Consider the following 13531-nt stretch of genomic DNA (forward strand, 5'->3'; position numbering starts at 1 on the left):
TGCAAGGGCACATCTGCATAAGTTACAGCAGCTTTCTTCTGTCTGCTATAGAGAAGTGTTCCTTTTGGATTCTGTACTCTTACAAACAGCACAGCAGTTTATTTCATGTGGAAAATGATTTTTTTTTAAGTAATGTAAATTTAATTTATAAATTTAGGGATCAAACATGACATAATCCAAACCCAGATGGAAAGCACAGACCCTTCTAAGAGGAATTAGGAAAATCAAAGAAGTTCACAAAAAGAGTTCTAGGTATCTTCAGCACGCATCTGAACGAGCACCTCATATCAGAGTGGTACTTCAACCAAAATCAACAAGATTCCTTAGATAAGACACAAGCTGTAGAACCTGCAAAGTATGCTGTGACAATACTGCTTATCAGTTGGCCCAGCTGCTCATTTCCCCACTGCACCGTATCCTCTGCTGGGCCAGAACAGCTGTCTGAATGCCCACACTGTGAACTGGTTTTACAAGCCTAAGAAGGACCCCGACACCTTTTTGCCAGATGATTTTTTTTAATCCAGACCAGCTCCTTTATCTGGTGTAAAACCACTTATGTGCTTGGAAGGGTGGTGCATGGATGGACATGCAGTGCAGGGATACCAAAGCCAGCCCAGCCACGCATCACTTTGCGCTGTGAAACTACTAAGAGAGCCACTCAATGACTCTTGAGAACGAGATAGCAGAGAGCCTTTCAGTTGCCTTTAGTAAGCTCTTCCTCTAGTTTGCTAACTCTGGGAAAGCTGTTCTTTAGGCACGTTTGCATCAAATTTGCATTCAAAGGAGAAGCTTTTATGAAATAAGACACTTTGCTAAAAGATTAGATGCTCTAAACATTCTCTCAGGGCTAAGCTCACAAAATGGCACTATCAAAAAGCTCCGTCTCCTAGCAAATAAAAAATAACGTGGAATACTCGCTAAGCATTTTGTTCCTTGCAACATACTGTGCTCCAAATCTGATTCCCCATATACTAACACTGAATGGAAATTCATGGAAGGGAGGTGTATATCCTGAAAACACTTAGTCATTTGGAGAGTACTTGAAAAAGAAAGAAAATAAAAAGTGCCAGCGCATACACCTACACCAGCAGCTCAGTTTTCTCAAGTTCTAGGCTATTTTAGTCTGGCATTTTCTGACTGCAGAGCACAGCAATGATTCAGTAATATTGCAAGGAGTACAGTTTCAAGATAGGGGGGGATGGGATCACAATCACTTCCATAAAAAATATAACAAAAAATAGTTTCTCTAGAACCTATTAGAGCAGTGCCATCTGCCAACATGTCATACTATACTGAAGATACCACAGCCGTAACCAATGATTCCACTACACAACTAGCCAAAAGACTGAAAAACACAACTAGACATGGCAGATTTACAAAAGCCTACTTCTATCAGATATCAAGCTACTCCCTTTTCAGGACACTCTTTCCCACATTGGACTGCAGTCCCTCTCTTCCTCCCATTTCTCTGAAACTCAAAGAACCGACAGTAACAAACAGCGAGAAGACTTCTAATATTTACAGCTCGGATAACAAAAATTCTTATATCATTTTTTCCTCCCTTAAGGCTAATCTCTACCCACAAGATTAGAAAGCAAACATCAGCTGCTGTCTATAGAATCGAATCAATAACCAGGTCATGGGGGCCATGTCAATTGCCTCTCAATTCCAGTATTTTCACACCACCCTAGTAACAATGTTTTCAATACTAAGTTCCTTTTTGAGCAAAACATAAAAAAATAAATAAAAATGGACATTAAGCCATCCCTGCTTTAGCATGCACGGAGCCTGAAGCCACTTGGACAAATCTAAGATTGTCCGAGGAGTCACAGCTGGCATTTAATTTCAACAGCAGTAATAACCAAATAACGAGGTCTTGCAAACACAGTAACATACGGTTGTAAAAGGAATTCCTGTGTCGTGTTCCCAGGGTAGGAAACACCACCCTTCTTCCAAAATCAGTACTGGAATCGCATCTTTTTCCCCTCTCAAATGCAAAGGGAAGGTCCTAAATAAACCCTGCATATGCACCTCCCAAAGACAGCTCACTTAGATATCTTTCCGAGCATCAAAAGAGCTATTTGTCTTCAGCTAAGCTGAACAAATCTTCAAAGATCCCTTCTCATGGTGCACTCACTGCCTCCATAAAACCTACGTAAGCCTGAAAACAAAGAAAAGGCTAACCTAAAATAAACTGAATACGAAAAAAATGCAACAGAATGAATCTAGACAAGAACGGGAAGAGGACTGACAACATAAATCTGAGATGCCCTCTATCTAACTCATGTCTAAAAGGTCCATCACAAACATCCCTGTTAATGGTTATTTTAAGATGTGTCCAAGTACCTTTATACCTGTCCTCCGGCTCTTAGAGTCCAACTACATACTTAGTAAAAAAAACCAAAACAAAACAAAACACCATTTATTTATCCCCCAAAGGAAATCGGAAAGTTCTACAAAAACAAAGACATGAGACCTCTCCTGAAAAACTTCTTTTTAATCTTTGCCTCACACAGCTACTAGCTTAAGATTAATATAGACAAAGAGTGGTCTAAGGAACGGCTGCAGAAACACTTCTTGAGCCATGTCTCATTCAAACAGCTCCCCCTCAGACTATTTGCCCAGGCAGTGTACTCAACCACCAGACATATTCACAGCACACACGCCCCACAAAGCAGCCCCTACTGAGACCTGGGGCTCTACTTGAAGGTTCGCGGCCTGCAGCACAGTCCCAGCAAGCCCCTGAAAGTCTCTTTCTGCAGCATGACCTCCCATTCACGTGTAATACTTCTGCACAATACTGAGCAGGGAAGTATAGGGGAAGTATAGTAAAGGGGAAATATAACTGTATGCCTTTGGCCGGGCACAAAACTGTCCGAGGCTGAATCTGAGTTTGGAGCCGGTCCTCTCGCATGGGGCGCCAACCCCCGGGAATCTGACCACCCCTTTATTCTGGTGCCAGCCAACTTCTTGCTATTTTTTGGAAGTCTGCTTCGTTTCAGTGAGCTGCAACCTACACCACGGAGAGAGCGAGACGGCTGTTTGTCTGCCACCGACGGGCGTCCGCAGACAGAGGCTTCCCCCTCCACCGCACGTTAGCAGCGCCTCGAAACCCGACCACGTTTACAGCCTGCCTGGATGCTCAAATGCTGAGTAATCCGCCCGCAGTGTAAACACGGCGGGCTCCGCCGCTCCGGGCACCCCTGCCTTCCAGCGCCAGGATCCGGCTCCCTAACGGTCACCGGTCACCCCAACGGTCACTGGGGGGGTGGGGGGAGGGAAGCGGGACCCCCCGCCGTCCACCCTCCCCCACGAAAACCCTCAAGGAGGGGGTCGAGGCAAAGATGCGTGACCGGGATCAGCGCACCCACCCGGAGCCCTGCTTTCGCCTGCGCCCCCGGCTGCCCCGTGGGCACCCGCAGCCACGGCCTAGCCGGCTGCCCGCCGCACTTGAGAAAGTTTTGGCGGGGCGGAGAGATGGGGGAGAAGGAGGAATCCCTCAGCCCCACCGGGGGCGCTCAGAGAAGCGGGGGGTTTGGCGGAGCACCCAACCGCTCTCCCTCTCTTCTCCTCCCCCCCCCCCGCCCCACGCTCCTTTCCCCGCGGCGGCCGGAGCAGCCGCCCCTGCGGCGCTTCGCAACGGGGGCACAAGAGCCGTCACCGCCCCCTCCGCTCCCGCGGCCGGCGAAAGGGGCCGGGGGCGCGCCCGCAGCGAGGAAGCAATGGCCGGGCCGACCCGCCCCCGGCTCGGTCGCTTACTCACAGGCGACATAAGCGATGAAGGCGAGCCCCATGAGCAGCTTCATCCTCCTCCGGTTGATGGCGGTCAACAGGCGCAGCAGCGGCCCCTTGCTCACCATGCCCAGCGGCACGCAGCGCCGGGCGCCTGCAGAGCCGGGCACGCCACCAGGCTCGCCCGCCTGCGGCCACCCACGGCACGGCCCAGCGGTGCGGCTCCCCCCCCACCCCCCGCCCGGCCTGCCCGGGAACCGCCCGCGCACGCGCAGCGGCGTCTGCCCACCCTCCCCTTCCCCCGCCCTGGAGGAGGTCGGCGGCCGGAGCGGTGGCGGCGCGGCTCGGCACTGCGCATGCGCGGGCCGCCGCCGCGCGCTGGCGCCGTTGGGGGCCGCCGGCGGTTTTTGGGGGGGGGGGGGGGGGGGCGTTAGCGTTGCTCCTTCCCCTCACGTAACTGCCTTCAAAATCACAAGTGAAGCGCCCTGGGCTAGAGGCCGCTTGGCTTGCGCGGAGTTTGCCTGAGGAAAAAGAAGGGCCCCCGCAGCGTTTCCGTGCCCCCGCCCCAGCCTTTCAGGGCTTTCGGTTGCACCCGTCGCCTCCCGTGGCGGCCAGGCTTGTGGGGCAGAGCGGGCAGGGACCCCTAAGGTGTGGTGCCTCCTATTTCGGAAGCTGCCTCATCTTGACATGTTCTGTTCTTTCCAGCTCACGACACATCTCTTTATTAATGGTAAAGGAAAGCTTGAGGATTCCCCCCACCCCCCAAATCATTCTAATTGTTTATTAATTTATCTCTCTTTAGACTTAAGTTACCTTCAAATGGTTCACGTTCCTGTTGCAATTTCCATCTGAAGTGCTTGTGGCTTGTTAAAAGCTGCAGACTTGCATTCGTCAGGATAGGCACCTTTCCCTCATGTCAAAACATGTTTTTTCTTTCAGTAAAGTACAACTAAACCTGAGCAGAAAGCACCCTACGTAACCCAGCTTTCCCAATCTGTAGATCGACCTTCATACGGCTGCTGAATCAGGATGTTCTTTCTCACGTTCGTCTCCCTCAGGAGAAGCCTGCAGGAACAAGTGTTCTTGAACTGAATGGCTAGTTTTAATCATTTAATTTCAAGGTAGAGATACAGCTGTTTACACTGAAGAAACTAGGACCTCAGTCAAGCAAAGACCCGCATAGTTAACAGGAGTTAACCCCTCCTTACTATAAGGAGTCAAACATGTGAAAAGTTAGGCAAATATGTCAGTCTTCAAAGGATAAATGCAGTGAGGTCCAGTTCAGCATGACCAAGAACATCACACTATGTATGGCCCGGAGAGGTTAACTTATCTGACTTTGTACAGGAAGCCTTGAAAATTGAGGTTTCCCTAACGCCTAATCCTGTGCTTTAATGAAAAGGCCGCTCCTTTCCTCTTAGCTTTTGTTTCCTTTGATTTGTACTTGACATACTTTACTTGTATGTTTATTTCACTGCTTATGTCTATGTGGAGAAAAATAATAAATATATGAATATGTATATAGATCAATAAAAATACAATCATCTGAAGCAATCAAGCACCAAATTTATCTGGGAAGTAATCATTCAAATAGTAACAATTTTATACTAGGAGGAAATTTGGCCATCAAAAAGCTACACATGAACAGTGCTGTACAAAAGCTATTACTGGAATATTACTCCATCCATTTTGTGGTGTGAGCCTTTCAGCTTAAATTCCCATTGTTTTTAGTGTGAATTTTGCTTACATTGGGTGGCAGAGCATATTGGTATATAATGGCATCCACAAGCACAACACCTATTCCACAAGCCTTTAGGGGTAGGCAAGACATTTTTAACAGTTGCTCTGCTCTAAACTAGGGCACAGCAACTGCACAATCCACAGCTCTGGCAAGCTGCCTTCATGAAGCACCGTGCTTGGCACCAAGTTCAGCAATCAGACTAATCTTTCTGACGAAACATGTTGAGACGGGCTGCAAAGAGTGAAGATAGGAAAAGGAGAAGAAGGGAGCAGGAGGCACTGTGAAATTTCAGGATGGACAAGAGTCGAACTGACCGTGCTCTCTATAGGGCTGGCTGTTTGTCATCCTTGACACTAGGGCCAGCTGCTGCATCCCTGTCACTCTCCAATGTATCCAGAGCATGTCTAAATGAATAGAGGTTGCAGGAGGGTGAGCTTAAGTCTGTCATATCTCAGTAACTATAGGCATGCACATTATTAAGTACCACAGAGTTCTCCAGGCACATGTTGGCCAATAGTAGGGATACTTATTTCAGGATACAGCGGGTCACATTCACAACCTTCTGCCAAGGACTGGCACCAGTAACAGAGGTTCTGGTATGTAGTGGCTGTCTAACAGCCTCTACAGAAAAGACTGAGAGAAAAGACTGAAGGATCATATGGTCTTGAGTGCTGCTGACTCTTAAAAGTGTGTTATGCCTCAAGAAGCAGGCATCCTTCCGCCTTCAGGCCATTATCTTAGCCAGGCCAGGGAGTGATCTCTGCTAATGGCAAGCCTCTTGGGGCTGCTGTGCAGGCAATATGCCCTGCCTCCCATATTGCGCTTTTCATCATTAGTTCTCAAAATGCTTTATGAGAGCATTTTGATTTTTTACTAAACCACAGCCTGTAAAATCTTAAAAAATATGTGTGTACAGGCTTGTCTACCCAAATAACCGATGTGAATTTGGAATTAACAGTACCCCTGCAGTATATTTTTCCTTGATGCCCGACCTGATCAGAATTGGTCGATTAGCCCGATGTTTTTCCAGAATCAGAGGAAAAAAAAGATCTGCTGCATTATTTGCACATGATCCTCACGTTATGCCACATGAGGGAGACTCTTCTGCCATGTGGAAATATAAGTAAGATCATATCTTTCTGTCCCTGTCATTCCACTACATGGTCTCAGAAAGAGAAATGGACTCTGAGCTCTGAGACCCAAGCAGAAAGAACTACTGTGTATGAGAAAAGGAAATGATATGCAAAGCACTGGAAAATGCACAAAGAAAATCCAGCCATATCAACAGGCACCTGTTACCACACTACTGTCATCTCTTGTAACTTTGGCCTCTGCGTCGATCAAGGATGAATGTAGCTGAGAAAGTAATGCACAGTCATACATGCCTTCCCTCACAATTCAGCTGCGTCCTACACCTAGTGATGCTTATGCGGGAGAAATATTCTGGTACCTTTATCCTCCTCTAGTAAATCAACAATTGATTCTAGGGAGTAACACTACCGCGCTGCATAGGCACAACAGTCCATTTACACAAAGCCCTAGAAAATCTTGGAAAACTAATGGCATTAGTATATGCACAGATAGTAAAAAACGTGAAAACAATTGTTTCCAAAAAGTTTGAAACGTGAATTATTTTGGCCAGCTCTACTTTTCGCAACAGATCATGGTGAGGAGGGAAAGTCATGCAAAAAAGTGTAAGTTAAAACTAGCAGTGTTTCTTTTCAGGGAAAGTTAGAAAGTTTTTTGCTTTTTTGTTTTCTAAGACTAATGAAAAGAGGACACGCAGTTCTGGGAACAGAGTCAATTCTTTCAACATTAGCATCTCAGAAGGGAAAAAGAACCTGCTGAGTTCAAAGAGTTAGTATTTATTATTTGGGTGGTGATGGTGGTAAACAATTTCAAATAGGACTGGATCACAACTCTCCTAGGTACTGCATGAATGCAGAACTGAGACAGTCCGATACGCTGAAAGCATACAAAGAGACAGATCTTCCAGTGAACGTGAGCAAACAAACAGATGTCAGAGCATAATATGAGAATGACTGCTTAAATATGCATTTGCAGGCATTAGGTCCATCATTTAGTGATTTAGTCAGCTATTTGCAAAGAATAAATGATAATGTATAAGCAAATAATTATATTTCAAAAATCTGTACAGTCCCTAGAGTAGTCAGCTTCCTATAGGTATTGTGTGTGAATAGTCCAAGATTACTTCATTCTGTAGAAGTTGATGCTCCCTTTTTACAGCAAGAACATAGAAACCCAGCTAACAAAACTACTTGGAAAACTTGCTTTAACTCTAGTTTTGAAACTGATTTACTGAGTAGAGAAAAAAAACCTAAATCAAACAACTTTCATGGATTGATTGATAACATTATCTGCATAAAGTACTTGCTCTTCATAATGCATTTTCCCCCTGAGATAACAGAAGACAACCCTGTATATTTTCAAAGTTGGAAAGAGATTTAGAGATGCTATATCTGTTCTGAAAGTGCAGAAGCCCACATACAAGACTCTCTGGTAGCTGGGTTAGAATGAAGTAGCACAGATTGTGGCTAAGTTACTGATTATAGGAACTTTTAGCTGGGAGTAGTTGAAACCACAGCCGCCCCAAAGTTCTTGTATCATACATCAAAGAAGCAAGCTAATTAGGGTAGGTCAGCAAGTGAGTTAATCATTCACTGCTGTTTTACATTTAATAATTTCCCCAAGTCCTTTGGAGGTTTTTAATTGTCATGGTTCCACCCTACAACACTTGGGAAATCAGTCCAATCAGTGACTTTGAATAGCTTTTTTTAGGGTTGGATGCAGCCCAGATCATGCTGGAATTATTAGCTGGCTTGTGCCTTCTTAGTACGGTGGTGCCAAGCAGTCATAAATATATGTCTCTATCCCCCGGGATATCACCGTCCCAGAAAGTGAACAAGAATGAACCTATTTTGGGATGGCCTAAGCACATATATGCATGTAACATGTATGTGATTTAGTGTCTGAGGACTCCTCTCGGTTAAGAAAACCCAGTGGGGGCTTATGTTGGAAGTCGGTGTTGGCCACTGCAGCACTGGGGACAGGGAAACCATTTTTCTTCTGCATCTTTATTTGTGATAGTACTAGCTGGATGTGACGTTAGCCTTTTTAGCAGCATCGTATGTAGAAGGTCTGCTTTGCTCCTGCCAGCCTCAGATGGGTGATTTACAAGATACCTCAGTGATAGTGCTTCTGTGTAACACCAGTGTGGGGATTATCAACTTAAATGTGAATAAGGGGCTGATGTTGGACAAGTGGAGGATCAGGACTCTAAGATGCTGGAGAGCACCTTAGAGCACCTACCTGCTCTGCAGTCTAGATATACCTATTGCTGTTTTTTCTGAGTTGAAAGATTCTTAGTAATGTGCAACTACTGTAACAGCTGTCAATAAAACAGAAAGTAAACAAAGTCTTAATTAAAGGCAGTAGAGAACTCAGACAGACACTGATCGGAGGAGTCAGTATCACAGTCTAGTTGAAATATATTTGGAGTGCATATTTTCCCTAAGAATAAAGTCCTACTGATGTTTCATGCTATTCCTTTTCCACAAGTCTCCCTAGCTCTAGTGTGAATGACAGAGAGGTAAGATGATTGACAGAGGGGAGAACACATACACTCACATATATCTGGACATGTAAGATTAAGTTTATGTTTAACATTAGGTTTAACATGCATTATTGAGTTTATGTGGTCCATGGCTGTGAAGCTCCATGGCCTTAAGAAGAAGGATCTGGGACAGTTTGAAACAGCCTCTTGCTGAATAGCTCAGAGCGTCCAGGCTCATCAGGATGTAGGGCCAGAACTGCAGAGGGCCAAGTGAGATGTGCCTGTGTATTTCTTCAGATCTAGGACTTCAGCAGTACCGGACACTTCCCTTCTCCCTGGATGGAATGACACAGAGGAGATGTATGTGAAGGGAATCTCAGAGGTTCCTGCCTCATCTGAAAGTATTATCATGTGATAATACTTATACGTGTTATGTTTACATGCAGCACGATGGATTGCCATACAGAAATGGCCAAGATAGCTCTGAACATCTTAGCTTATATACTGGAAGCAGAATAGATGTGTTAGTGGAGTTCACCGCAAAGGTTAACTAGCTCTGTTCAAAAACATAGGTACTGCTACACAGTACTGGCATTAAACGTGGCATAACCACACAAATAAATACAGCATTCAATTAGACTACCAGGTGTTTCTTTGCCTCTCACTGTGCAAGCTTCACCTCTTTGATCTTTGTAATATCATAATTGCTACAATTCATGTTCATTGAGGGTGTCTTTCAGGGAAAATTACACAGAATGGAGTTAAGAAGGCCTTAACTTCTAATGCAAAATGAACTGGAGATATTTGTACATCACAAAGCAAACAAAAACACAGACCTGAATATTTTTCTTTGCTGTTGGTCCTCGTATTATACTTTTGCTCTGATCCTGGCTACAGCTGGATAGATACAAAACCATACAAATACAAATACCTGTATATGAGTTGGCTGTAGTCATCTCAATAGAAATATTCATGTGAATAAAGACATTAATGAACACACTTCTGTGTAGCCTTATTCTCTTCTGCAATTACAGGTCTTAGAATTATAGCCTATGGTCACGATAATGTTACAATATCAAATTTCTGTTTCGAAGTAAGAAGAATTAGGAATTTCCAGATAGTTTTTCCAGGAGGTAATGAGATTTAACCAAATAAACTTTCCTTCCTGCCTTCCAAATTTAATTTGTGGTCTTATACAAACAATAAATTCCTCCAGTGAATACTTGTTAAATGAATTTGCAAATTGTGTTGTAGCTGAGCAAGCAAACAAACAAACGTAACAAAAAACTTTTTTTTTTTTATTATGCAAAATATAAATTAATTACTGGTAAAAGCAGTGCATCCATAGATTTCTAAATCACGTAAAAACAGTGTGAACTTTTGAGTATGAAACTTACTCATAAAAAAATTATTGGGGGCAGATTTATACCTTTTGCTTGTCGTTGGATTTGAAGATTTAATAGTCATTGCTGCAGTGCTCGTTGAAAGCAATGAATGAAAGACAATGAAGGTTTAATGCATATAGCATTTGTACTAGTAACCTGAAAATAATTATCAGAATGTTATCTTGTTCTTTTATTCCAGGGCCTCCATGGGAATGTTTTATAAATTAACAAGTTTACATTATCATGGGCTTCATTCTTGGCAGTTAAGCTAAGCCAATTAGGTCAGCCCTGGAGAGTACCATATGTCCTTACTGGCTTATTCAACCATGTCTTTTTCCTGTAGGAGCAATAATATGGGGCAAATGGTGAATTAAGGCAGGAACCAGCTGAAGAAAAAGCCAGAACATGCACCTGAACCACAGCTGAGAAGTACTGTTAGATCCCAAACTTTCAACATGCGGATTGCTTTGAAGGATTCTGCAAATGGTACAGAGAAAAAGTAAGCTTATGATCAATAAACTTACACCTGAGGTTTGGGGGAGAGGCTATGTATCAAAAAAGTCTGGAAACAAAAAAGTCTCTCTATGATAAGGTCACTAGGTATGAACAGGATCTCAAACTCTAGTGCCTGTTAAAAGGAAAACTGAAGTGTTGATTCATAGTACTGGCAATTTCAACAGATGCATGACTTGAGTTTGTCCGCCATACACACAAAATGACTTCTCAAGCTAACCATAATGAACTCACCTCTGGCAGATTAAATAGAATATACTAGCAAAATAAGTCTCTTGCCAGGATAGCTTAAACTAGATCCCTGAATAGAATCAGCAATATCAGAAAGATGAGTTGTTGTTAGACGTTTTGCTCTAATCTCTGTGCTGGTGAAAGCTGTGTTTTTTTTGACTGTGTACATTCCTATATGTATATAGGTACATGTGCCTGTGTATCTTTATGTCTCTCTGTCTTCCTACTCTCTTGTCTATCTGGTCCTACAGTAATTTTTTAATCACTGACTTGTTTCATCTGAAATAGCATAGGTCTCAGGATGTTAAGTTCCCTATACATTTATTGGAAGTAGGTGCATGAAAAAGGTATAGGGTATGCTCAGGTCTTATTAAGCAACAAAGAATCTATGCAGGAGAAAGATATGTGAACACTGTGACTGAGAAAAGTTTTAATCATAGTCCACAGTTTATTAGATATGAAACAATGCAACCATAAGACATAAATTCTTTGGAAACAAGGCTTCATGAGTTCTGCTGTTCCTGGAGTTATTAATGATCTGACAAAACTTGAGAGGAAAGCGGGCAGTGCCAGCTTCCTGGGAGAACTAAATGTGGCTGCAGAAGCAGAGAAATGGACAGGGTAAAATGGAGAGTTATAAGGAAAAAGGAAGGAAAAAGAACCCGATGTGTTGAAACTAGAAAGCTGTGCCCAAATATCTTAAAGCAAAAGCTTTAATTATCCCTGTTTCTCTCAAAAGGTATGAGAACAATGCCAGATGATGGAGATCTAAAGTAAAGCTGAGAACTGTTTTTCTGCCCACACCCAGTACTCCATGTAGGAGCAGGGAAGGAAGGGTGTCATCCACATGAATGACATTTTGGTAGTGTTCGTTGGCTCAGCGAGTCCAATTGCACAGCACCCACTCTCACGCGAAATGAGCTTGTCTGTAGAGGCTCTGATTACTCATGCATATCATGTGGTCTTCATTTCCAAAACCCAGCCAACCAGAGAACAAGTGCAAGTAAAAACCAGATTTATATTCCATCTATCAGGCCATTCATTTGACTTCTGCGTGGTATAACTGCATGTCAATGGACATGTCAAAACAAAACAATATGTTTGAAAGGCATTGCTTCCCATTTTCATGTTTTAAAAAAACAAAATGACCATACCTACAAACTGCATCAAAAAGCTCTGTCTAGAAATGTATCCTCTCCTAAGGAAATTCCTGAGCATCTTTACTATTTATTTCAATTGCAGAGCTATGTAGACTACGGTTTTTAACACCTAAATTAATCTTGAGACACTGTAAGATCTACAACACATTTAAAGGCTGCCCTGTAAACATTCTTCATAGTAGTTTAGCTTTAGTATAAGCTATGTTTGTACATTTATGGTCTAAAGTACTTTGTGTGGTCTCTGAATATGGCTGAACAAAAACTGTATTCAAAACCCAGCTGCCAAGGACTTCTAAATGATGCCCTTCAACATGGTCATGCACTTTTGAGAAATAGTTATGATTTACTACCAGGGACAAAGAAATCTCTCTTTTTACAAGTAGTAATTGCTCTCTCTCTCTTACATCCTACGTTCAGTTAAGATGCTATCTATAGGACAATTATCCTTCATTGGGAGCTGAAGAACCCCTAAGAGCAAATTCCTAACCTTCCTGACTGTTTTGATCTCAGACCACACATTAAAGCACTGTTAGGGTGAAATAACATACAAGAGCACAAAAACTTTGCTATTTCCCAGCTTTCATGAGCCATCTGGTACATCCCACAGACAGTCTTGATAAATCCTATGGGTTCAAGCCCTCAGAGCTCCAGCTGGGGGCTGCTAAATGCAGGTCCTGGGGATGCTTTAGAGAAGCAGTTGAAAGAGCCAATAGCCTAGAGAGTTATGTTTGACAGCTGGCTCAGGTTTGCTTCCTCCCCACGCATTGCTAAGCTATGGTGTTGGCAAAATGTGAGAATAAAGCAAGGTTCTTTGTGTAAGAGTGAGATACAGAGCCCACATGTGCAAACAAGTGAGGGGAGAGGAACACTAGAAAGATTTGGGATACTGATTGAGTTTTTAGGGTAGGCATCACACTCCAGCATATTCTGTGCTGTATGTGCAGTGGATATAACTAGACCACCTAGATGAGCTGGTAAAGCATGCACTGTCGTCTTGGATGAGGCATTCCAGCCGGAGGCTGTGTGCAGACATGCATTGTGGACATGGCTACAATACGCTGCCAGGGAAAGGGATCTGGTCAGCCTTTCTGTATGCTTATGAGACAAGGCTTTCTCCTCTTGTAAATGCTTCTTTCCCATCTATTGGTCCTCCTGGTCTGGAAACTCACAAGGTCATGGATATTTATTAGTTAAA

The 13531-nt window shown here is 43.6% G+C and overlaps 1 protein-coding gene across 1 annotated transcript in view; it reads right to left on the minus strand.

Moving 5' to 3' along the window:
• Positions 1–3978, minus strand: part of UXS1 (UDP-glucuronate decarboxylase 1) — a 71529-nt gene extending 67551 nt beyond the window's left edge. Inside the window, exon 1 of the mRNA XM_068925484.1 lies at positions 3764–3978. Coding sequence (XP_068781585.1) covers positions 3764–3860 — 97 coding nt within the window. The 5' untranslated portion in view covers positions 3861–3978. The remainder of the gene's footprint in view (positions 1–3763) is intronic.
• Between the last annotated feature and the right edge of the window lie 9553 nt (positions 3979–13531).

This window comes from Struthio camelus, chromosome 1 (assembly GCF_040807025.1).
Source record: "Struthio camelus isolate bStrCam1 chromosome 1, bStrCam1.hap1, whole genome shotgun sequence".
Taxonomy (NCBI): Eukaryota; Metazoa; Chordata; class Aves; order Struthioniformes; family Struthionidae; genus Struthio; species Struthio camelus.